The sequence below is a fragment of the Cynoglossus semilaevis genome, chromosome 5 (assembly GCF_000523025.1).
Source record: "Cynoglossus semilaevis isolate Cse_v1.0 chromosome 5, Cse_v1.0, whole genome shotgun sequence".
Lineage (NCBI taxonomy): Eukaryota > Metazoa > Chordata > Actinopteri > Pleuronectiformes > Cynoglossidae > Cynoglossus > Cynoglossus semilaevis.
In genome coordinates, this window is record NC_024311.1 from 10811324 (window position 1) to 10836810 (window position 25487).

Below are 25487 nucleotides of genomic sequence, written 5' to 3' on the forward strand. Positions count from 1 at the left end.
CACTTAAATTTTTCTTTTTTTCACATCTGACATTTATACTTGGTTGTAGAAGGGTTTATTTCTGTATAGATGTCAGAGGCTCCCTTTAAACAGACTAAATGAAGTTTGTTTTTATGCTTCAGACCTAACCTGCTTTTTGGTCTCTGTTCCAGATTCTGCTGTGGACCAATCTCTCACCATCCAGCCCATCACAGAGGAGCGAGCATCACGTACCCTTTACAGAATAGAGCTACTTCGCCAGGTGCGGGAGCAAGTTCTGCCACATTCATTTCTCTATGAGCGCCTGCCACTGTGCCAGATGAGCTCGGACTTGCCTGTGTGGTGGGAGGCTGGAAACCACGACCGTGACCTGCTAATTGGTGCAGCCAAGCATGGCGTAAGCCGCACAGATTACCACATTCTGAGAGACCCTGAGCTCTGCTTCATGTCTGCCCAGCGAAACTACAGCCAAACAAAAGCTGTACAGCAGCAGTCAGGCACATCCAACCCAATCCTCCACCCTCAGCACCAGGCTGCCAGCTCAGTGTTAACAGGCTCTCCGATGCATCAAACAGGACAGAGAGAGTCAGTACCCTTTGGGCTTGTGGCCAAAGTGGAACCAGCCTCTGAGGGGGAGGAGAGCAGCAATAAACAAGGTGAGGGTTGGAGTCCCCCTAAAGCACCAGCCACTCCGACAGGTCTGGAAGAGAAGCCTGTGGTCGAAACAATGGACAGTGAGAGGCAGATGGTAGCAGCACGAACCAAACCCCTAACGCCCAACTCCTCAGACAGGAAACCTAAAAAGTCCAGCAAGAGAGGTCGTAGGGAAACCAGACGTGGATCTGAATCCAACTCTGATGGTTCCTCTTCAAGCTCTTCATCACGCTCCTCTTCCTCTTCATCATCATCTTCTTCCTCCTCACATTCCGGCTCAAGCTCCTCTTCTTCTTCTTCGTCCTGCTCTTCGGGATCTTCTTCGTCATCCTCATCATCCTCATCTTCTGATGACAGTGACAGTGATGGAGAAGAAAGGAAGAAGAAAGGTAAGTGTCGTGGCACACTAACTTCAGAATACTTTGCAGTGATTACCTGATTATTATGATTGTAATGTATGTGTGTTTATAGCTTTAATTTTGACTGTATGTATTTTGAGGCTCATTAATTTCTGTTTTTAACACCTTTAGTGCCTGCACCAACAAGTATGAAGGGGTTTGATGAGGACAGTGTTGCATCACTGAGCACAACACAGGATGAAACACAAGATGCTCAGGTAGCTGAGAACGGTGTTGCCTTTAACTCCTCACATCCTTTCCAAGGAGGGAGATACATGCTCGCTGCTTCATATTGGCCCAAGGTGAGTTATTGTCATTGTGCACAATTCCAGTTAAGTACAGTTTAGATTTTCAAAATTCAAAAGAAATCAAATAGCAATACTAGTTATAATTCAAGAGCTCTCATCCATGTGTTGTTTTTTTGTTTGTTTGTTTGTTTGTTTACTGTAGGATCGTGTAATTATCAACCGCCTGGACAGCATCTGCCAAGCAGTGCTTAAGGGAAAGTGGCCAGAAACACGTCGGGTTTATGAGCCCGGGGGTGCGGTGGCCTCATTCTACACCACCAAGCTGCTGGACAGTGCCAACAGCCTGTGCGAGGACCCCTCTGCTTCACCACAGGGGTCAAAGGTGACCAAGCATGTTGCAGAAAACAAGGAGTTCTCAGTAAAACTCAACGACGTATGTTATTTCTCCCTTCCTCCCGTGCTCCCTTCGCTTCGCCCTAATCATAGGACCCTTCTGCTGCCACGACTGGTGTTAGCTGCCGTGCTCAGCATGTTTCTCTGGTGCCCTTCCGTCTGTCCTTAGGGTATGATTAGTGGTTTGAACTTCCTGGCAGGAGCAAGAGATTAATATCATGGCATCCTTCATCTCTTTTCCTACACACTTTATTGGACTGGGGCTCACAGGTGATGATTTCATCAGGACAAATCACTATAAGAATATAATAAGGTTGGGGTTTGAAACCTCTATAATATAAAAGGGTGTTGCTTATAATGTGAGTGAGAAATTGACAGGTGAGCTGCGACTGATGTTTGATCTAAATACAACAGGTCAATCCACTTGACAGATTTACTACAATGTATTTCACATCTTTCTGTTTCATTTTGTGAAGATATGTAGATCTCCAAAGACCTACTGCTGGATGCCTTTAACATCTTCAAATGTTGACAACAACTGTCTGTCTGGCATGGCTTCCTAGGTCTCGCCCAACTAAGAGCAAACTTCACTCGCTGCCTTGCCGTTTTCCAGTGTTACTAACAAGACAATATCCAAACAAAATAGTTTTTATTTAAAGTTCTTGGAAATTGAGTTTGTATTATATTTGTACATGATATAAAAATCTGGATTAAACCAACTAGTGAAGCCCTAATCTGTAATGAGCAGTTTCGGAACGGGGAAAAATAGGGTTCAGTTTTAATCTTAATTTTTTTAAATTAAATCTGACATTATAATTGTATCCATGTACAGCAGGAGGGAGGTCTGAAGCTGACCTTCCAAAAGCAGGGTCTTCCGCTGAAGAGGCCCCTGGAATCTGAGGAGGGTCCCCACGCCCAGCAGCAGTACCTGGCCCGGCTCCATGAGCTACAAAGTGCTTCGGACACTGGTCTCACAGATATCACCAAGCCTCAAAACAGCTTTCAGACTGGTGTGTTTATTTATAATATTGCTAACACCTAGGGACATGTGCTTACACTTGCTTTTGCATGTTTTGGTTTGTCACCACTAGAGGTCAGTAATATGTATGTCTGATCTTTTGCTGTCACACTGTCCCTGTTCATATTGTAGGAAAAGTCAAATTTATCTACAGTGTGGTTGCCAGAGGATGTAGTTGAAAACAGTTTGTCACCAATCATATAACCTTCCTTGTTTGTTTTTTCAGTGCCAGCAGTTCTTCCTGGTCAGATGAGGCTAAATGGAGTACTGGAAGGCCAACCTCTGGTTAAAAAGCGTAGAGGAAGAAAGAAGAATGTCGAGGGAGTAGACCTGCTCTTCATGAACAAGAGTAAAGGTCCTTCTTTTGCTGATCATGTAAGTGGGAATTTACCTATTTCTGTTGACAAATAATTAACTATATTCTATAATGCTGGTGTTTACTTTGGAGTTATTTCATTTTGAAATAGTGCCAATAAATATCACAGACTATCTCTTTCCAGGTGCCTCCAGGCTGGGGTGGTATTGGGCAGGTGGGCATGGCTATGGCCTCTGCATCAGGCTATGACCAGACCTCTGGTCAGGTCTCTGCAGATACAGAGACCAGGGTTCCTGTCATTAGCCTCAAAGATGGCACCCGGCTCGCTGGGGATGATGCTCCAAAGAGGAAAGACCTAGAGCTGTGGCTGAATGAACATCCTGGCTTTGTTGCAGACACAGGAGCCTTTATTCCTGTGAGCATTTTTTCTTTTCTCGTTGTCTTCTTTCCCCAGCCCTCTTTTACTCATTCACACTCTGTTACACATTTTTATATCTAGGGGGTAAACAAGATGCAAATGCAGTTCCACTTCCAGGACGGTCGTCCCAAGCAGAAGCGGCATCGCTGCAGAAACCCTAACAAGATAGATGTAAACAGCCTGACCGGAGAGGAAAGAGTCCAAATTATCAACAGAAGGAATGCGCGCAAGGTGTGTTTGTGTGATGTTCTAGTGTTTATTACCATGTAAACGGTAACCAACTGTGCAACTTTGCTCATGTATCTTCTTCATGTTTCTTCACTGTAGATTGGTGGAGCGTTTGCTCCCGCTCTCAAGGATCTGTGCAGGTTCTTGCAGGAGAACCCAGAGTACGGTGTCCCTCCTGAATGGGCTGATGTGGTCAAACAGTCGGTGAGTTACTGAGAAGCAGAACATTCAGATAAAACTTTGATTGAATGCTATTTTAAATTTCATGTAACAAGCAGTAACACCAAAACTTGCTAAAGACAGACAAAATAATGCATAGGGAGCTCATTATCCATATGTAGGCTTATGTTAAGAATAATGATTTTCATCAATTTCAATAAATCCATCTTTTGTTTCCACTTGTCTTCTTCTCACTGTTTATACTCTGTGTTGTGTCCAGGGTTATCTCCCAGAGAGTATGTTTGACAGAATCTTAACTGGACCCATCGTTCCTGAGGAGGTGAGCAGGCGTGGACGTCGACCTAAGAACCCTATGGCTAAGGCTGCAGCTGCTGCAGCAGCAGGAGCGGCAACAGGAGCGGCAACAGGAGCAGGAGCAACCAACACGGCTGCCACTGCGCTCAGCCTCAACCCGCTGCTGGCCAATGGCCTCCTTCCTGGAATGGATCTGACTAGTCTGCAGGCTTTCCAGCAAAACCTCCAGAGTTTACAGTCCCTGCAGCTTACAGCAGGCCTGATGGGGCTGCCACCCGATGCTAGCAACCTGGCAGCAAGCAACCTCGCTGCCATGTTTCCCATGATGCTCTCTGGTATGACTGGATTGCCAAATCTGCTTGGCATGAGCAGCATGCTTGGGAAGTCTGCTTCTGAGGACACAGGAGGATCAGCACAAAAGACAAAGGGAACCAGCAGTGTGGCAACAGCAGAGGCGTCCGCCTCTACAACCTCACCTCTCACCTCAGACACCAAAGGAGAAAGGACTGACAGCTCAAACACAACTCCTTCCTCAGCTTCCAGCTCTTCTTCCTCCTCAACTGCCCCACAAAGTGCTTCAGCTGCCTCTGCAGCCTCCAGTCACCCACTGTCTCTTAACCCTTTGTTACTTTCCAGTATGCTTTACCCAGGGATGCTTCTCACTCCAGGCCTTAACGTTCCTGTGACTTCCACACAGCTGCAGAGCTCCAACAGTGACCCCAACCCTCCCTCTGCTCGTCTTCCTCCTCCGTCCTCAGCTTCCAAGTCATCATTTTTGGAGATGGAGAAGCCAACAGCAGAGGGGGATAAAGAGGAGGAAGAGGTGGAGAGTGAGGCGGTTGAAGAGGGGTTGGAAGAAGATGAGGACGAGGAAGATTCGGCAGAACAAAAGGAGAACAGTGGTGGAGAAGGTTCAGGGAAAGCTGAGACCTCTTCGTCAGAATCCGGGAGCTCCTCCTCCTCCTCAGATGACTCAGACTCCAGTGACGAGGACTGAAACCATGAAAATATAATTATAAAATTATTTATGTATCACTGAGAAATGTACACATACAGTCTATTCACATATATATGGACTTTTCCAGCACTTAGTCCGTGCTTTCTTTACATGTAAATATGAGAACTAACTAAATTGTTGTGTAATAAATAAAAAATAAAGTTAAAAAAATTGAAAAACTGACATAAATGAACTGAAATAAAATTTCAGTGTTTGTTCACATGGTACAAGTCTTGTTTTGAGGCATTTTGCATGTCAGATTTTGGTAGATTTCTGTGGACTTGTACCACACAGTTATGTACAATTGCAACAAAATGGCATTATTGTAATTATTTCAGGATTTAATTTTATTAAAAAAAGTGAAACTACATCAACACGCTCGTTGAGCTGTACTATTAATATATTTTGATTGTTGGGGAGGGGTTGAGGGAAGACGACACTTGACATACACTTTGGTTCCTCTTGTAAATACTCAAGTCCTTTTACAGGTTTGTTGACACGTATGCTTTGCAGATCATGCGTTGGATATGTCAGCAATAACTTGGGCAGCTAATGAATGTCACTGAAGCTGTAGATTCTCTGTCTGCCATGGTCCACCCTTGTGCACATCTCACACAGCCTCCCCCACTTAGGTCATTGCTACATTTCTCATTATTTACTTTTTTGGGGGAAAAAAAGACCCTTTTTTACATCACACTGATTTAGGGGGAAGTAAGTATTTTCTTTTCACAACTTCAAAAACAAATGGACCATTAAGTTATTTAAAAGAACTTCTAATCTTTATTAATTTACAGTCAATGTTCCAACATGCCCAAGGCGCACTTTAGCTATTCACCATAGGCGTACGTGTCCATTTCTGTTGTATTATTTTTTTTGTTTTTTGTTTTGTTTTTATTTAAGTGTCAGTGTGTGGAGAATTAAAACAACCTTTTACTGTGTGCCAAAATCAGCCCTCTGAGTTCCTTGACAGTTTTTTTGTGTGTGTTCTCAGAGTCCTGGATATTATACTACTAATGCCCCGGCGTATTTGACTGCAGTTATACCTCAACTGTGCTCAGTAGATTGGCTTCACTGTGCAAATGTACATGTGCATATGTTTGTCTGTTGGAAATTGTGTCAAAGACCTTTTCTCTTTTGTACTGAGAGCTTCCACTGTGTTATTTCTTCTTGGCCAGGCCTCTCACCTGTATCTACTTCTTCCATCATGTTCCCACCAGAATGTTGTGCATTTAGAAGGGGTCTTGTGTACTATAAACACAGTGTATAATCACACTGTATAAAGTGTTTTTGTTTGTTTGTTTTTTCCCATTAGGATATAAATTTTGTCTTGCATGATCACCTGTCTACCAAAGTTTTGTTTGTAATGGGTGGCACAAGCACATAACAGTTCAAATCCTGGCTTAGATTGTAATGACTGTGCTTGTCTTATAAAATTTAACACAATGCCAGATTGGCTGATTTCAGGAAGGGCTTTAAAAAAAAGGAGCCAGTGTGTCTCTGAGTGTTTGGGACATTGTTGTGTTTTTCACTTCATCTTGGACTCTGTTCTGCTGATGAATGGTGTTTCAGTAGATGTAGAAGTGCCCTTATCCTGTACCTCACTGTCATCTAACTCCTCTGTCTGTCAGCCATGCTTGTCTGTCACCTGTGCATGTGTTCACTGTAAGCTGTAACACTGGAGTTCACTCAAGCCGAAGTACCTTTTGTAAATTTCTCTAGCACAACAAGTGCTTGCTCTAGGACTGCTGTTCCACAGTGGACTGTTAAAGGTGATGAAAAGTCAAATGTGATCTTTTGTTTGGACTGGTGATGACAGAGCGCTGCTCCTCAGTTCAAGGTGCCCATTGAAAAAACACAGTCTGGTTAGCTTGCAGGTTTTGCTGTAGCATTGTTCTCTGGTGGGTTTAACCATAAACAACCGTGTTGTCGAAACACAAAGACCTAAAACGTCTCCGAGTGTTGCTTTAAAAGTGGTTTTCTTGTATGCCTGTTATAATGACCTTGTAATAGGTTTGCTTGCAATGCAATTGCAAATTTGTTTTCTGTTATAACTAACAATGTGGTATTTTTCTATGTTTAAGTGAAGAACTTACACATGCCACTGTCATTTTGTATATCCGCACTTCTGCTCTTTCAAAACTTGTAGTGCCCTTAAGCAAACACTCAGTGGTTGTTACTCCTGCTGTAGGTGACATTAATGGTTTGTTCTGCCCTCTGTTGCCCCCCCAGTGATGGGTTGATGCCTGTGCTGAGCCTCTTATGGATTCAAAATGGCAACAGAAATGGTAAACATAGGATTGGAATTGTTCTGCTTTAATTTGCTATATTTTGTCTGCAAGGGTGTTTTGTACCAGGAATCACAAAAGCATTGCTAGTGCTGGTGAAGCAGTGTTAAAAAAAAGACGTGTTAATTACACATTCAGTTTTGAAAATGACCAATATGCAAGAGGATCGATGACACACTACTGCTGTACAGGGAGGTCTTTCTTCAGATTGCATACACATAATCACTGAGATGACATTACTAGCTTATCTGCTTTGTATTTTATTTCAAGCTTGATAAGTTTAATGTCACGCGGTCAGTTTGTCTGTTTTTTTGTTTTCATTTTGTTTTAATTGAACAATTGTAATATTTGCAAGTTGTGGTCCGTGTAGTTGAAATAATTCTTTATGTAGTGCAGGAAAACGAGTCTTAAGTCATTTGTAATTTATTGGATTACTTTCTATGAAGTTCTATAGAGGAAATTGAGGTTTAATTATTTTTATTAAACATATTCTGACTATCCAAATAGGGTGCCATGGTCTTTTGTTTTGTCTACGGCTGTGATTTTATAAAATTTGCATGTGTGTACACTAGTACACTGGCATTGGTGATTAACATGAACAAAAGCCGTGTCATATGCTATAAACCTTAATTGTGAAGTTTACTCACCTAATGTAAAAATTAACAAAAATCTTTAATCTTTTAACTTTGATTCTAAATTTTGGGTGGTCCTTAGTTCGAGCATCAGTCAAAAGCAGGAAGTCGTCACGTTATTTATTTTTTTTCAATATTTTTTCACTGTTTGAGCAGCTCTTATCCGCACGGAGCGTGGCGGCATTACAGTAACCACGTAGGTATCCAGTCTGTGTTTTCATGTAATCCCAGTCTTGAATTGTAGACTTTGATAAGTAACTAAACTATGTTCCGCCATACTACAGTTTTGTGAAAGTAGCTTGCGGTATGAGTTATAGCAGTGAAAAGTAAATCGCGTTTATGTGGGCTACTTCAGCGGTACCTAATAACGTTCTTTAGTCCTATCGGCGACTGTTGTTTTTATTGTCGGGTATTTAAAATAAGCTGTGATCATATAAACCGCATATAAAAACTTGACAAACAAACAACTACAGTGGGAAGAAAAATGTGGCTGTTTCGCGCGCTGGATGTTGCGGAAGTGAAATCCATATACGTCACGGAAGCGGAAATAGCGGATAATAGTTTTTTTTTTTTTTTCTCACTTTGTAACCTCCCAGTTACTGGCTCTTGTGTGTTCTTAGTGATATCTTCTTAACGGTTTTTTTCCATGCGTGTACACTTTCTGTGAACGTAAATATGTGAATGCACAGTGGGATTAATTAAGTCATATTTAATTTTATCCTGTTCTACAATTCCCTCATGTTCAACAGAATAAACAAAGGAGGTAAAAGTAGTCAGAAAATAGAGCGTGGAAGAACAAAATCGAAAGCGTGACTATGATTGGTCGTTGAGTTTGATTGACAGCAGGATTAACATTTTTGACAACGAAAAAAATGACACAACTGTATCACAAAAAAAATGGGTTAACTATTGAATCATATGATAAAAGCGGAGAGAGTAAGCATTTTGATGGAAAATGAAACATTGACTTGAAGTTGATCCTGTGTATGTATGTTCTTTTACCCTGACATTCAGTAAATCCACAAAAAAACAACGGTAATTGGTAAAACCAAGCATCATTCAGAAATAATGCAGACTGTAGTAAATGTCCCCCATGAGGTCATTTACATCTGCCTAGTGAAGACTCTGTGATCCAAACTAACACACAAGATTTGGCACTAGAATGGAATTGAACTGAGAACGGCATCTATAATGCATTTCATCACTGATACATTTATTTTTATTCTTATTGTTTCATTACACAGTGCAATATTCATATCATTTCAAATTCCTGTCTGTCTTTTCACTTGTTTCTCTGTCTTTATTTAATTTATTTTTAAGTCTAGGTTTCCATCTGTACTCTGACTTCTCTCACCATGGCAACCATGCATCATGGCCCCAGTGACCGCCTCACTGCTATATTTAGGTTAGTGCCTGCATCCCACTGTGCTGCTCATAGTGTGGCAGATAATGTTGTTCCATGTGTGATTGATGTCATTAAGCAGCTGCTCATTTATACTGATGCCAGCATTTGGTTCTGACTAACAATTTCTCTGATTAAGAGAAAAGGGCCAATTACTACACCTTGGTTTAATGAACACATTGGATAGTTGAGTCAATGTTTTTATATGACATTATTTGACATTATTGTTGTTGCTGTTGTTGTTCTGTACATATTTGTTGTTCTATGTCACATATGATAACAAAACATCCTGTCACGTTCCAGATCATATACCAAAGATCCAACAGAACAAATCACTGAAAGACTAAAAAACATGCTGCACATGTTTCAACTGCACTATGAGGACAATTCAGTGGATGAAAAGACCAAAGGTACGGTAAAATCATCACTGTTTTTAACAAAGAGATGAGGCGAGAGTCAATGTGAGGATTAAGGATTCAGTGGAAGATTTAATTACAGTCACTGAAAACAACAACAGTTACAAACATTGTTACATTGTTATTCTTTATTATTGATGACTCACCTTTGCCTTGTTATGTACTGGTGGCCTTGGCGTGATGGTCCTGTGAACTCAGTCCATTACCTTACATACAGGAATACTTCTGTACGAAAAAACAAGTTTCGATATGCCATTGCATTTAAAAATTTAAAAACAAAGACCTGAATCAGTTAGTGGTTACCTCAAATGTTAGCACCCCACCCCCCCCCACCCCACCCCTCTGCAGCGCCACTTAGGCAAACTACTATATGAGAATGCCTTCACCAATAATACTGGTGCCTCTGAAAATTTGATTTTCAACAAACACCAAATACTAAATTACTTTGAACCCAGAAACACCATAGGGGCACGTCCCTACCAGTATTTAGCCACTGCTGTGTAGTCACTATCAATACAACTGCATGTGATTGGCCGTCCCCGCGAACACCACGAACAGAGCAATGTTTTCTACACTGTACAGACAGAGTAGAGAGTGGATTGACCTGACCTGTACACCAGACAGCCACTGTACAAAGACAACACAGGAGAGCCAGCTGAAAATGTTTGTATTGTTAGCAGAGAAGATAGATTGTTTGAAAGAAGGGAAATAAGTCTGTCTATGTCAACCTGGACAAACGGAGGAGGCGGCTGAAAACAACCATCTGTCAGCCACAAACAATGTTGTCCTGAGTTCACTTCCTTGAAAACTCAACCCAATGCAATACACATTCAGACCATAAGGGGTGAACAGACACCTGTGCCCCCTCCCCACTCTTCATTTATACCTCGAACCAAGTGTTGTTACTGACACATGGATTTTACAATATGGTACTGTTTGCAGAGTTGGTGGAAAAATGCTGCCACGAGGTTCCATTCTGGTACTACAGCATCCTTGAGAATCTGGTCCTTCAAGAACAGAAGAGGAAGAAAGACGTCTCTGTGAGAAAACACTACCCTCTTGTGGCGTTATCTGAAACTACCATTGTGGTTTTTGGCATAATCTAGTAGTCACTTTTAGACTAGTAAAATTAATTTAAGTAACTGAATACAAATATGTTTTTGTTGCAGAGGACCTTGGGTGATGACCTTTTCAACAGTTGTCTGGTGACCAGTTGCCTGGAGATAACTATGTGTACCAACCATCTGTCATGTGATCGGCTTCTGCAGATCTTGAAGATGGAATCATTTTATTACTTGCAGGTAAGTGCCCTGTAAGAAAAAAAAATTCTGTTTAGTTTATACATAGATGTTAGACCTGAAAATTTGTTATTTTCAAAATTTTAATTTTGACATTTGATGTAGAAATAATTGACTAATTTCTCTAAACCGGTGGTTTTCAACCTTAGAAAACCATGGACCCCACATGTAAAAACACCACACACTCCGTATTCTTTAACTTCCATGAATATAAATCAAGTTAAACTATAATGCAGCATTCAAAAATATCTTAAGATGGTGCATCTTGATAGACAGCTGCAATCACATGCATGATCAAAACCTCTGAAAACAAAAATAAATACAAATGTGTCTCGGGTTGCCAGAGAATTTCTGATGTCAAAATGCTCAAGCCAAAATATTGGACACCAGTGGTCTAAACCTTAGCTTCTTTTCTGGGTCAGGTGCTTAGTCTGGTCCTTCAGCCTGGTGTGACATTATCTCACTCTGCCACCCACCACCTCGCCCGAACCAGAGTGGAAGTTCTGGTGAAGTTAGTCTGGACCAAGAACTCACTGCTGTGGAAAATCATCAAAGACAACAAAAACCAACTGCCCACCTGCCTACAGGTCTGAAGAACATAAAACACATTGAAATGTTTTTTTTTCCATACTGCAGTGAGTCAGTGAGTGAGAAGAATTGTTGACATATATTTGACAAGGATTTTGTTTGTTTCATAGGCGATGCCCCCGTCAGAGTGTGAAGATCTAAACAACACTGAGGTGCTGACTGAACTATGCACTAACTTAGGTGAGAAAAGACATTTGTTCAAAATAATTGAAAACATTTATGACTGTAATTTAATTTACCACAGTATGAGCTAAAAATTGAACAAGCCCCCTAATATAAAGTGTTTTAGTCATTTGTAAAAATCTAAATTTTATTAAATGTTTATCTTTCCAATTCTGTTAGTGCTGACCATAATTATTCAGGGCAGTGGTGGTTTGGTAGTTAAGGAAGCAGACCTGGGTCCAGAAGGCTTCAGGTTCGAGTCCACCAGCTGCCAACTTACCACTGAGGTGCTCTGAGCATGGCACCGTCCCCACACACTGCTCCCCGGGCCCTTAAAGCTGCCCACTGTTCACTTTGGTGATGGGTTAAAAGCCGAGATCATTGTGTGTGTGCAGTGGTGTGCTGTGTCACAATGACAAATAATTCACTCTCACTTTTCATTTCCAGCTGTCGATGTGCCTCCGAGGAGAAACTCTCTCAGACGGTTTGCTCGTGACGTGAGTCTATTAAAGATTTTCTTTTTATGGAAAAAATATATATTGTTTCACAGATGAGGATAAAAATGATAATTCCTTGATTATGTTGCGTTTGTTTTATCGTCTTCTTCTCCACCTCAGGTGTACGCTCTGATGAGTAAACGTCTGTTAAAGCTCTGCTCCTCCCTGAACATATGTGACGAACAAAGGCTGAAGATCTGGACCTGCTTTGAGTACTCTCTGGTGAACTGCAGCGAAATTATGGTTGACAGGAACCTGGACCACCTGCTCATGTGCGCCATCTACATCATAACTAAGGTGAGATTTGACACACTGCTGCATGTCTGAAGTTAGAATACACCTGAGAAAGTGACCTCTCTGGTGTACTTTCGTAAGAGTAATTTAACTTCATCTGATATCAAACGTCTTTAAGACACAGGACATTTCAGTGTTCTTTTATTTTCTCATCTTGAACTGATTAGGACTCTTGTTGCTTAAATCACCTTTTCTCCTCCTCCTGATTTGTTGGAGGTCATCAGACTATGATGTCATTAGTTATATGACCAGTGAATGAATGTTAGAGAGACCTTGTCTTAGTCAATCCTTTATGATGGCCTTTCACAGATTTGATCTATAAATAACAGCTTTGTAATTTTAAAATGACATGCTATTCACACTCTATCCTTTTGAGGGCGCCACAAATACAAGATTGCATTAAGAACGGTTCACAGTGTAACCGGGTGACCATTGTGGGTTTGTATGTGGTTTGTATTTGACAACAATAATGACGTGTTTTCATTGTCGTTCTCGCATTGATTCATAATGAACTGATTTCTGTGTTGTAGGTCACCAAGTTGGAGATTTCTTTGAAGTGCATCAGGGAACACTATGAGTCAATCTTTGAACCAAGTGTAGGTTTCTCTATTGTATTTCTTTTATTTTTGATTCGTTCCAAATCAAGAGCAAATCTACATTCAAGCTGATGATCTTAGCTGTAGTTATTGTAATTGTTTATTGCCCTTCTGCTTTTTTGCACCATTATTAGTAACTAAGACTATTTATCACACAAGGTTTGCAAAGATAAGCTGGGAACCTCAGCGGGAAATGAGGAAACATCTACCAGCGGTAAGAGACCTTTAATTAAAAAAAAAACTAAAATCCCTTTTATTTAAAGAATAAATTGAACACTAGCTAGAGACAGCCACCAGATGGCGACTAATGGTTTGTGAGGACAACATAGTTAAAATGTGATCCTTTTTACTCTGACATTTTTGTAGTTCAATCTTTGACCTAGTCTAGACTGTTGTATAATTTGTGGTATTTATTTATGGCATGGACAATAAATAGTATGATATGGTATATAATCTGTAGAATATTTGTGCCAAAAGCCGGATGATTAAATGATGAACTACTAAGTATAGTTAGTGTTAGTAGAGAAAAAACAAGTTACTGACAACTGTGAATTATTATTATTATTATTATTATTATTATTATTATTATTATTATTATTATTATTATTATTATTATTTCAGGTGTTGAAGACCACAGCAGCCTCTTTCTAACTCCCATCACACCATCTGTGGATCACAAAGATAATATATTCCAGTTTTACAACCAGGTCTATGTGGAAAAGGTGGAGACCTTTGCCAATCAGTTTACCTCTAACTCTGGAGTAAGTAGAACATTTTCTACTTCTTTGTTGTCAGTGTTTGACTCAGCGACACTGCGTAGTGCCGACTCATTGAAGACTATTTTCACCCTTTTTTACAGAGTGATACTCCTCCTCTCTCTCCATTTCCCCGACAAATGACCCATCCCCACCAGCAGGTGCTGCCCAGGAAGACCCCTCTCAGTGTCTCACTGCTCACAAAGACCCCCCCAATTAATAATGGCCGTTCCTTTTACATTAATTCAAGTCCCAGAGAGGTGTGTAGAGGAAATGTTTGTCATTGCTGTCTTACTGTCACATTCACAGTGGGTCATCCAGATTTTACATTTTTTTAAATTGCCTTTATTTAACACAGGAGCTAAATGAGATCAATGACATGGTCAGAACAGGCAGGCAGAGGCCCACATGTTGCTACGCTTTGCCACTGGATGAGAACCTGGAAGACAGTCCTTCAGCCAAAAGGCCTCGACAGAAAGAGGGGTCAGCGCTGGACAAACGACTGTGGAGCATGGCGAAAGATTGGAAAAGAAATCTTAATTTTTAGAAACTCAAGACAGTGCAGCATTTAACTTAGGTGCTTTGTATCACTGTAACTATATGTACGCATAGCTACAGTTTACATTTATGCATTTAAGATGCTCTTATCCTAAGTGACTTAAATTAGGAGGATTAAGTGCATAGTTGCACTGGGGTTTGAACCTAGGACCTTCGTAATGCTGATTACTGCAATATTGGTAATTATGAGATATCGGTGAGAATTGTTATTGGTTTTTTTTCAGATAATGAAAACCGTATAACGCAAAGCTTGTTTTTTTCGCCCAGATGATGTGACCTAAAAATAGTTTTGAAGTTAAAGTAAATTTTTGTCATCGTGGCACAGCACATGAAAGTAGAAATTAAGTGTTTGGACAATATCGCATTATCAGATATTGGCAAAAAGTTCATATCAGACATTCCTATATTATATTATACAGGGATGTCTTGTTTATAATACTATCAATATGCACCTACAGCTGATCAGGTGATTTTAAACATTTTTAAAACTGTATATTCTACTTCCTTTTAAAAAAAGTTACAACTTAGAGAATTGTAATTTCCCCTTTTTTAACGATGTACCTGCTTTTATATGTTTCTGCCCACAACCTTGTTCTGTTTGGTCACTGCACTTCAGGGAGAGATCATTGCATTGGTATGTTAATTAGCGTTACCATTAGCATTGTCCAGGTGTTTATTGTTCTCTTCCTCCAGCTTCCTGGTCACAGGAGGCTGTTGTTCTGAGCCACTCTCTGATGGAGGTATCTGACGTTGACATGAAAAGGACAAATACTACTACAGTATTTGAGTACTGTACCGTCAAGGAAATGTGAAAATGTCTACATGACAGCGTATGTTACCGTCACAGTGAGAGCTTTAAGTAAATGTCCACGCTTGACTGTTTCAGCCCATGCATGAATGTATTGTTTTTCTTTTTGTATTTTGTATTGTATTTATTTACTTTATATTCCTAAAAGCTTTCAAATGTCCATCACATTAGCACTTGGAACAGGGGTCGGAGGGGGGGGGGGGGGGGGGGGGGCAGGTAACTGCTGCCATTACTTCTTCGGTGGGCCACATCAGTATTCAGTGCAAAAGAGATTTTTTTTTTAAAAGTAGTTTTTTTTAACATAAATATTAAATAATATAAGATAATGAGTGCAGTTGGTGAGGGGGCGGGCCAGAAGATGTCCTGGGGCCGGGGGTTTGAGACTGCTAACTCAAGAGTGTTTTTTTAGCATCTTGCTGTTAAGTGAGCTTTTCTTTCCTTGTCTTTGTGTCACAGCAGTTTGTTCTGGTACAGATTGTTGTGTTTTCATCGTCTTTCTGGAACAATCACTGTCATTGCTGCTCTGTGTAAAAACCCATCATGTTCTGTCCACTTTTTACGAAGCTCACGGATCTTATGTGAACTTGTTTTTACTGGGCAGCCGTGTCCACAGACCAATCAATATAAAGTGACTACATTTTATGTTTTCGTGTCAACTCTTATTTTCAATCTTCCAAAGCAGAATATCTGCTAAACTCGTGATCAAATGTCTTTTGTGGTTCTGATTTTATTTTTTAAAATCTGCTGCTATGTTTAAATTTGCAGTGACTTAATCTGACAGATTATCTTTTGTGGCTGAATGTAAAGGAAACTCCCAGGTTCATAGTGGTTATTCATTGGTAACCATGGCGTGACACACGATCTCCCCACGAGTGTTTATCAGTAACCATGTCCTGGAATTCTTCTGAGTTAATTCTAAACCAGCGTTGCTTAGGACATAATTGCAAAGAGGCAGAACGAGCCGAGCACAACGACATAACATAACGTCAACACACACTCAGGTGGATGACTCCAAAGGAGGACTGAGCATTTTCTTCCACTCAAAGGTACCAGGACTCACAACTCTTACATTTGAGATCTTAGGATCAGTCTTTTAATGCTGTGTTTTTCCCCCTGTGGCAGCAACACAGCAGACCATGGGTTGTAACACCAGCCGAGGGGCCACGGTGACAGATCCCTCTGAAAAGCCTGAGGAAAGGCCCAAGACGTCCACATCCACCCAGGAGACATCTGCAGAAGAATCCACTGAAGCGGCAGACAAAGAAAAGGCAGACATTCTAACAGTTGCAGCAGAGTTCCACCAAGTCCTTAAGTCTTAACGTCTCTGTCTACAAGAAGTAAGTTAATCTCTGAAAAGATATATTTATCTTCCTTCTACCTGGGTCAGGTGACTCCAACCTCTGTTTTTTTTTTTTTTTTTGACTTCCATCTATGAAACCAGGATTTAGCGCCACCCATTAAAACAGGCAATTTATGACCATTGCATTGAGGTCACTTCGATACAATCACCTCTATAACTTGACCGCTGTGTCTCTCTGAGGCTATCTGACATGACAAATGGGCTGTGTGGAGACTGAAATGGGCTTTGTGTGTCTGTGTCTCAGTGTGCACAGATTGGCCTGTCCTGGGTGAAGGAGGGCCTGTCAGCAGGAGGAGACTGCTGCTGCACTGCTGTCTGTCCACCTCTGTGTTGTCAGGGCAGTCAACACCACACTGAACAAATCAAACATAAGGGAATAAATCGGGCCAAAATGAAAATTCTATTCTATTTTGTGCCCAATATAATGATTGAAATGGCATGTTTTCTCCTTGCGTCCCTTTCATCAAAATCATTACACATGTATTCATCCTCACCAACAATTTTGGACTCTTTAAAGAGCCTGCAGTTCGACTGCAGGTCTTTAAGAACGTTCTTCACATATTTACTTCACTTTTATTCACTGGGACACCCCGAGTACTTCTTGCATTGATGCCAAGAATTGCAGAAATGCCCCAGCACATTCCAGACTGTGCCACTAGAGGCACTAGGCCAAGCTGATGTAATGTTTCCTGCTGCCACTAGGGAGCAGAAGTGATCTTTCCTGGCTGCTGGTGGGAATTCAGAGCCTGGCTCCATTTGCTGAAGACATTTAATCTGAAATATAGGCTGTAAGTTTATTACCAGCCAGTGAATGGAGCTGGAATGGAATAGCCATTTCACAAAGCATATCAAAAATACCCATCTCAGAGGCAGCGGGAAATGACATGAAAATATTACCATTACACAAATGGAAAGTGTGATTGAATAATGTGCTGGAGAAGATAAATGAAAAAGCACTTTGTTAGGAAACGTGGCACTAAATAGGTTTTTAATTTCACTAGTGGGATAAAAGATGGACATTTTACACCATTTCACCAGCAATTGATCAGCGGTTCTACACCTGCAGATGGAGCCGCAGCCTTATCGGCTCATTATCAGTTAATTAATATGCACGCACACAACGACCGTTATCTTCCCTGTGCCGTTTGAATAAAACGAGACATTGATGTTTTAATGGTAAAAGAGTGGATGACTGCCGCAGCACAGACACTACAGACACGGTGACTGACATATAACCAGGAAATGTTGAACAGAGACAATGGCAGGAAAAGCAGCTTGATTATGACTGTAATGTTTCTCTGCAGCTCAGCCGTTTGTCCCATAATAATCTACAATCCAGGACAATTTTTAATTAACGTGCCTTTGTAAAACATAAAGCAGGGATTATTATATGTGTGAACGGGGGTCTTGGACATGAATTAATCATATGTAGCCAAATAATTTAACAAATATATATATTATATATGAAATATATATGTATATTATTGGTTTGTTATTTTTCCTATAATATTATCATTTGTTCAAATAAATGGTTATAGTAACGAGTTAATTATTCAAATAATACACTCAATAATTGCATATAATAAGATAATATATAGGGAAAACTTTAAAAAATGTCAAACCAAGTTTACAACTGTGCCTGCAGTACCTGCCTGGTTCCCCTTGGGGTCACAGACCGCCTGTTGAAAACCTCCTGCATCTACAGTAGATGTACTGCTGAGAATCTATTATGGAAACATTTCATTTGAAGGACATGCAGAACAGCAAGCCATTAAAATGTTCCACTGTGCTGTGACTACTGAAGGACCCAAGGCCATAACAAGTGAAGCAACCTCAGGATGAAAGATGGATTCATCATAATTCTCTTTACTGTACCGTGTGTGTGTGTCCGTCCTGTGAACACAGACTTTTTGCTCATGAGTCACAGGGCAGGAAAAGACAATATTACACTACGGAGGTAAAATCTATCGATAGTTTTTTATTTGTGCACAAACAGCCCATGTTGGGAGTGAGACCCAGGGCTGTTTTATTACAAACATTGTGGGAGTGTGAAAATACAAGGTTAAATAAAAAAGAAAGAAAGAAAGAAAGAAAGAAAGAAAGAAAGAAAGAAAAGCAAGAAAAAAAAAACTAAAAAAAATGGAAACTCAAACAGCTCTCTTCGCTTTCCTAAAATAAAAAAAATGGAAACTCAAACAGCTCTTTTAATTAAATTAAATTAAATTAATCAATTAAACCTTAGATATAATGTCAAGTTGTGCTCCTTGATAAAGTCGGCCAATGGGCTGTGATACCAAAAATGTGGCAAACAGGAAAAAAAGGAAGGGTAACTAAAAAGTCTCTTTGGAGTCTAATCTTTTCTACTCAGTTAGGGGCCGTTTATATGACATGTATAATGGGCTGCCACAAATATTCAGGAGTAGTGGTCTTATTTTCAGCCAGCCTCTCTTTATAGATATGTTCTTCACAGGGTATCTTTGTGAATATATGATCAGAGGCGCAACATCCCGGCTCTTTAATCTTACACTGGCCTTGAAGAATGTCACTGATTCAAACCCCCCACCACCAACACTCCCCACCATGACTGCAGGCTACAGAGAGAGACCGTCCTATTATTCACATTGCAGTGCAGCATCACAACTCTGGGTGTTTGGAGGGGTGGGGCTGGGGGTGTGGGGGGCACGGATTCCTGTGTTTGCCACAGAAACGTTTCTAGTATTCAAATCAATACTATTTGTATGGTACATCATATGAGAATGGAACTGGTGGAAATGTATACCCAGTCAAATCTAGAATGACAGAAAACGGGCCATTAAGTCAGCACTAATGTTCACGTACTGTAATTATATTCTCTTCTTTTTCCTTCAGGGGTCGCCACAGAGGATCCACTTCCTCCATCTCACCCCATCCTCTGCCTCCTCTGTTTTACACCAACTATCTCCATGTCCTCTGTCACGACATCTGACAATGTCATCTACAACATCCTTTGTCCAATATATACACCATGTCAACGTGGCCACTGACTTTATCTCCAAACTGCTCCATCTTAACCGTCCCACAGCTCATTTCTAATCCCGTCCATCCTGGTCACATCCTGGTGAAAATCTCAGCCTCTTCATCACCTACAACCTCTATCTCCTAGGCGTACATCATAGCAGGTCTCACTCCTGTCTTATAAACCATCGCTTTCAACTTTGCTGCTGTTCTTCTGTCACAAATCACCACTGACACAGTCTCCATGCGTCCACCCTGCCTGCACCTTTTTCTTCACCTCCTGCACCTTTTGTCCACTGTCCATTACTCCTGATGTTTGACCCCGGTATTTGAACTCATCCACCTTCATCGTTCCACTCGCTTCACTCTCCTTTACACACGTGTATTTTGTCCTGCACCTGCTGACCTACATTCCTCTTCTCTCCACCTGCTCCCTACTGCTGCCATGGATGACATCATCATCTGCAAACATCATGGTCCACGAAGCCTCCTGCCTGATGTCATCTGTCAAGCTGTCAATCAACATAGCAAACGAAATAGGGCTCAGAGCTGATCTGACCCATACCTTGAACCCATGGGTCACTCAGACAGCACACCTAGCTAATGTCCTGCTTGACCCTCAAAAAAAGGTCAAAATGTCTGCTGTACTCTGTCCTTAACATATCCATACCTCCACAGGTGTGTCATCTCTCCATTTGTCCTTATTTCTGATCTGAAGCCACACCTAACAGCTTCCTTCCAGTTTCCCTCACCATCTCAGCAGTCCTTTTCTTTCCAGTCTTCTGGTAGAACATCTCCATCCCCAAGACAACTCCACTCTAATCTCTCACCAATACACCTCTTTTCTTAGTTTCTACCTTCACCTTACACACAGCCATGCGGTGCTGCTCTGCTACACTTCCCCCTGACACCACCTTACAATCATCAACCTTTTTGTAGACTGAATAATACTGTTGAGGACGACGACTGAAGAGGTGAAAGCAAACCCTAACCCATTCTGCAGCCACTGTTAAGGTGAAGATTAGTGACTAAAATCCACAAACTCTATGATGAAAGTACACTGTTGTTACATATTTTTGATAGGATTCCAGATCAAGCTCTGCAATTTGGTATTTTTTCATATTAATAATTCCATCATTCGGATTAGTCACAAATAAAATTCACATTCTCAACAACCTACATGCAGTTATTTCTCTTCCTGTTCCCTGTGGGTTTTTTTTGTGTTTTTCAGGCGTGTTGATTTGTCCTGATTAATCATGACAAATTACAATCACCATGATTAATTGGGATTAATCAACAGCTACCCTGTAATTAATCTGATTAAAGATTTTAATCTATTGACAGCTACTTGTCAATTCTTCCTCATAAACAAAGGACACTTTTTAAAATAATTTCTAAAAGTCTGACTTACCAACCAGAGGTATTTTGGAAAATAGAAAAAAGCTTCACAAAATAAATGTAAACACCTAAAGTCAAATTATCATTGATCCAGTGTGAATGGCAAGTAAGGCTGACTGTTATTCAAAATTCAGTCCAGTCAATTTGTATCGTCAAAAATAGAAACTGTCAAACTGGATGTATTTAGGTTCAGACAATCGTCCAGTAGTTGCTGGGCTGTTTTTCTGACATGTACAGCTCCTTCACGGAGCACACATCCAAAAAGGTAATCTCCTTGAACTATAGTGAAATGTCTCAGCAGCAAAGCTGCTCACAATCCATCTGCCCGCTGCTCCTAAAAAGGATTTCCTCAAAGTCGCCCCGCAAATGAATACAGAGACTGAAATATCGTACCATTAAGGTTTTTTTGTCAAATGTCATCGCAATGAAAAGTCTGTAGGACACTGCAAATAGATTATGAATGAGAGGAGAAGCCCATAAAGTCCGGAAGGCAAATAAGATTTAGCTGAAGATAAAGGTCAGGGCACCAGAGGAGAGATAGAGAGAGGCATGTGGACAAAGATGACTTGATTATCTTGGATGGGAGCACAAAGAGACATGTTCCTTTGGAAGAGGACTAGAACAAACAGTTTTAAAAAAAACACCAGTAGTAACATGTACTTTTTACTTGTTCACATTTATGAATTTTCATGTAATAACAGCATAAAAACAGTCAAAATCGGTTGTAATCACTGTTGGTCGGTGGTTTGTTGAAGTTTGTCTACAGACAGATCTGTGACAGACACAGTTCTGCTTCTTCTCATGATTAACACCTATTTCCTTCACCTGTGCTGGTTACCCGCCCTTCCCCTCAGCCTCACCCATGTCCTCTCACAGCTGTGTGCCATCAGTTCATCAACTGCTTCCTGCTGTGTGGAATTTAATCAGTGAAGAGTGAATATTGGCAGATTCTGTGTCAAACTAATCATGTCAATTATATCTGATCGGAGTTGGACATTTTTTTATTTTATATTATTATTTGTAGACTCAAAATACCGTACCATCCTGTTCAGCGGAGGCTTCAACTTCCAGTCAGGCGCATCAGACCAGCTTCAGCGAGCGCAAGGCAGAAAATAAGTCTACGACTGACAAGCTAACTGACACAAATGTCAAATAGATTGTGAGGCGCTGTAGACTGATTAATATTGTTGAGGACAACAGCTTCACCAAAGATTTGAAAACAACTCTTGACATACAGCCGCCGTCAAGATGCACAGTAACCACTGAAATCCACCAACTCTGTGAAAAAAATGTACACAGCTTTTACATATTGTTGGTAAGATTTGAGTTCTATTTTTGCAAAATTTGACTGACCTTCCCATATTAACAATCCCATCATTTGGAAGAAACAGGAATGAAACACAAACCTCCTGCTGTTATTGAGCTTTCTATTCCAGCAATATACAGAAAAAAGGCTTTTGTCATATTTAGGAATGACTATTAACGTTGATTAATCATGAATAATCATTATAAATTACGATTATGATTAGTTCACAGCTCTAACTTGAGCAAAGAGTTAATTAAATTAAAAATAAACGTTTGACAAGCTAACTTAAGCTAAGTGTGTCAACATGAGGGTCATACCACAGTGAGGGGTTATTACTGTAGGTTTAACCAGCTGCAGTGAAATACATATGCTCCACAGCAGTTATAATTCTGGCCACATGGGCACAGTGAGTTCAGACAGACTAATGCCCTTCGAAGAAAATGTTAAAAAATGAAATAAAAAATGTACTCTAAATGCCATTCATTCAGTGGAGATGTCACCGTGACCTTCAGCAGAATCAGCTCCTCCTATTGTCAACGTGGATGAGGAGCCGCTGCGAAATATCAGCCTTGATAAGAGGAAAAGTCAGAGTGAACGCAAACATGTCATCTGGCCACCGTCTGGTCAGTGCAACATATGAACTGCAGGTTTCTCTGCAGTTTCTCAGACTATTGTCTTTCCTCATCTGTTCATCAGTTTTTAAATCCATCTAGTTCTGTGTTATTACTGTGTTATCATGTCCACTCAGTCGGACTCTTTATTTACTGACAGACATTATCTGTATCTATGCTACTGTTATTGTTTGACATTATTAATAACTAATTTAAATGTACATTTTATAAAGTGTTATTTGTAAAGTATTTATGTCATCAGAGGTTTAAAGTTTCTCCAGTAATCCACAGCTGTTTCTTTCACCTGTGCTGATGACCGGTCAGGTCCTCTCACAGCTGAAGGCCATCAGCTCATCAGCTGCTCCACTGCTCAGTGAGGCTTTAAAACCCCAGGGAGACAGCATTCAGGTTTGATCTTTCTGTTGTTGGTTTGGTGTTGGGATGAAATAATGTTTTGTTGAGTGTCTTTGTGTTTAAAGACTGTTTTGCTTTCTCTGCTGTTTACTTAGAAACCTAGAAAGGGAAAAGATTCCTATCACATGTGACTGGGAGAATGGTTGGAGCGGCAGATTTCTGTTGTTTGACAAAGCACTTCAAGCTGTTTCAAACCACAGCTGGTGAAAACACACATAAAACTAAAACTTTTGTTGATTTGATGCAGACACGTGTGCACAATGCCATTGTGTTGTGTGAATTCAAACACCTACACTCTATACTCCTACATTTTCCTTCCATTTCTCAAGGTTAAAAAAGTTGAAGTGCGAACAGTCAAACAAAGTGCTGCACTCCAGCGATTGCTCCTAAGATTCTGCAGGTGACAGATGTTGGAGTTGACAGATAATACACATTTGTCAGGCAGAAATAACAAGCTGCCGTTTGTCTACCTGTGTGTGAAACTGCAGACTGAGTGGAGAGAGTGGTGTGTGTGTGGAACCTTTTTTGTGTAGTTGTGTTGTCTGAAGGGGACCATCCTTTAAACGCACAATGGTGCGCCGCTATGCTCTGCATCATTAATCAGACCCACACCAATATATGAGCAAGGAACTCTGCTGCTGGTTTACTAACAGAACTGGATCTGTTAAAGAGAAGTGAACAAAATTATATGTTTTATTTGACAGCTTTAAAAGAGAAAACAAGACCGCTGGCTTCTTCTTTTCTTTAGAACACGTGTTCTGTAGTGCGTTCTGCTCCAGACTAATCCATTAGAAAGAAAGGTTTATTATCACGGCTGTTTTTACTGATGGTCCGCTGCAGCGTTCACCATGACAACAAATTGAACGCCCTCAAACATTACTGCCATCTGTAGAGGGATTTCTGAACGCACATCAGATACTACTAATAGTCTGTTAATGGAAATATTGCCTGCTGTGCCATCATGCTGCAGTCCTGTTTGGCTCAAGGGAAAAGAGAAAAAGATCTTCTGTTGTTGTGCGGTTAAAAAAAATCTCAGGGCTGAATTAGTATTTTCTGTTTGTTTACTGTGTCTCTGTACTGGTTCATAATGACAGGAGCAAACAAAAGGCTGCCGTTGAATGGAGTCCTTTATGTTTGTTTGTCTGCAGATTGTTAATAACCGACTCATGTCTCGCCATGATTGGACCATGAGGAATGTGACCTCATCTGGGAAACATAATTAGGACAGTGGCCCAGAATGTTCTGAGAACTCGGTGTGTTTCTCTGAAACAGAAACACAGAAAATGACCACTGTTCTTCACCTTCTCATTTCTATGGTAATTCTAATGAGGTTCTTTAATAGAAGTGTGTTGGGAAAAGAGCAGCTGCAGTTAGGAATAAAATCCTTCCCACCAGTTCCTGACACAAGGCTAATGCTATGAGTGCGGGTCTTGCTCAAACACCATTTTTGGATTTTATATATCTATCTGTGTATATCTACAGGGTTCCTTGACTTGCGTCGAAATTCTGTTTCTACAGTGGGTTGTAACTCGATTTTTGTAAGTCAGATCTTGTGTATTGTACATAAGTCACTGCCCTCCGCTAACACAGTGGTAACGTCATAATCTAGGACATGGAAACATCAGAGTCTGACTTGCACTTGAAGGGCAAAAAATTGCCAAAAAAACAGGTGAAAGTGAACAAAGCCGTCTTGTGCCTATAGCGCCTCATGACAACGTATTCCTCCTCTCCGCTTAAAAACTAGTTCCAGTGCGAAATGTACATAGAAATATGCTGAAAAAACAAACAAACTGGTAGACGCAACATAATAACAAAACGGTCTAGGTCGAAGGCGTCGTTAAGCCGAGACCTCAGGTGTGTATTTGTGTGTGTGTATATATTTATACACTCACATTACAACAGCTGAGTTGTCTGTTGTGATGACACTAACTGCTTTGTGTAGGTTATGAGTATATTCTGTATGTTTCCATTTCAAGCGGGTGGACGTGAA

General features: G+C 40.6%; 2 protein-coding genes and 1 long non-coding RNA gene across 10 annotated transcripts in view; all 3 read left to right on the forward strand.

Annotated features, from left to right (window-relative positions):
* chd9 (chromodomain helicase DNA binding protein 9) overlaps positions 1-7070 on the forward strand; it is a 62214-nt gene extending 55144 nt beyond the window's left edge. For 4 of the 7 annotated variants that reach the window (XM_025055721.1, XM_025055724.1, XM_025055725.1 and 1 more), the window contains 9 exons: positions 153-1022; positions 1164-1333; positions 1482-1712; positions 2505-2682; positions 2917-3065; positions 3176-3421; positions 3506-3655; positions 3752-3856; positions 4092-7070. In XM_025055721.1, the coding sequence (XP_024911489.1) occupies positions 153-1022; positions 1164-1333; positions 1482-1712; positions 2505-2682; positions 2917-3065; positions 3176-3421; positions 3506-3655; positions 3752-3856; positions 4092-5123 (3131 nt within the window). In that variant the 3' untranslated portion in view covers positions 5124-7070. Of the gene's footprint in view, positions 1-152; positions 1023-1163; positions 1334-1481; positions 1713-1765; positions 2683-2916; positions 3066-3175; positions 3422-3505; positions 3656-3751; positions 3857-4091 lie in introns of those variants that run through there. The other 3 variants (XM_025055722.1, XM_008310455.3, XM_025055726.1) reach the window with 3 other exon arrangements.
* A 974-nt stretch (positions 7071-8044) lies between these two features.
* LOC103379042 (retinoblastoma-like protein 2) lies at positions 8045-15107 on the forward strand. Of its 2 annotated transcripts, none has more exons than XM_025055727.1 (14): positions 8045-8236; positions 9361-9445; positions 9746-9852; positions 10801-10898; positions 11028-11159; positions 11579-11743; positions 11855-11924; positions 12354-12403; positions 12524-12700; positions 13228-13293; positions 13453-13507; positions 13915-14054; positions 14153-14308; positions 14407-15107. In XM_025055727.1, the coding sequence occupies exons 2-14, from the start codon at positions 9396-9398 to the stop codon at positions 14593-14595; spliced, it is 1455 nt and encodes a 484-aa protein (XP_024911495.1). In that variant the 5' UTR covers positions 8045-8236; positions 9361-9395; the 3' UTR covers positions 14596-15107. The 2 variants fall into 2 exon arrangements, with proteins under 2 accessions (XP_024911495.1, XP_008308676.1); XM_008310454.3 differs by having other exon boundaries at positions 9366-9445.
* A 1220-nt stretch (positions 15108-16327) lies between these two features.
* Positions 16328-20945, forward strand: LOC103379041 (uncharacterized). The gene is made up of 3 exons (XR_521551.2): positions 16328-16460; positions 16537-16751; positions 19643-20945. It is a non-coding gene; the product is annotated as an uncharacterized LOC103379041 (long non-coding RNA).
* The last annotated feature ends 4542 nt before the right edge of the window (positions 20946-25487 follow it).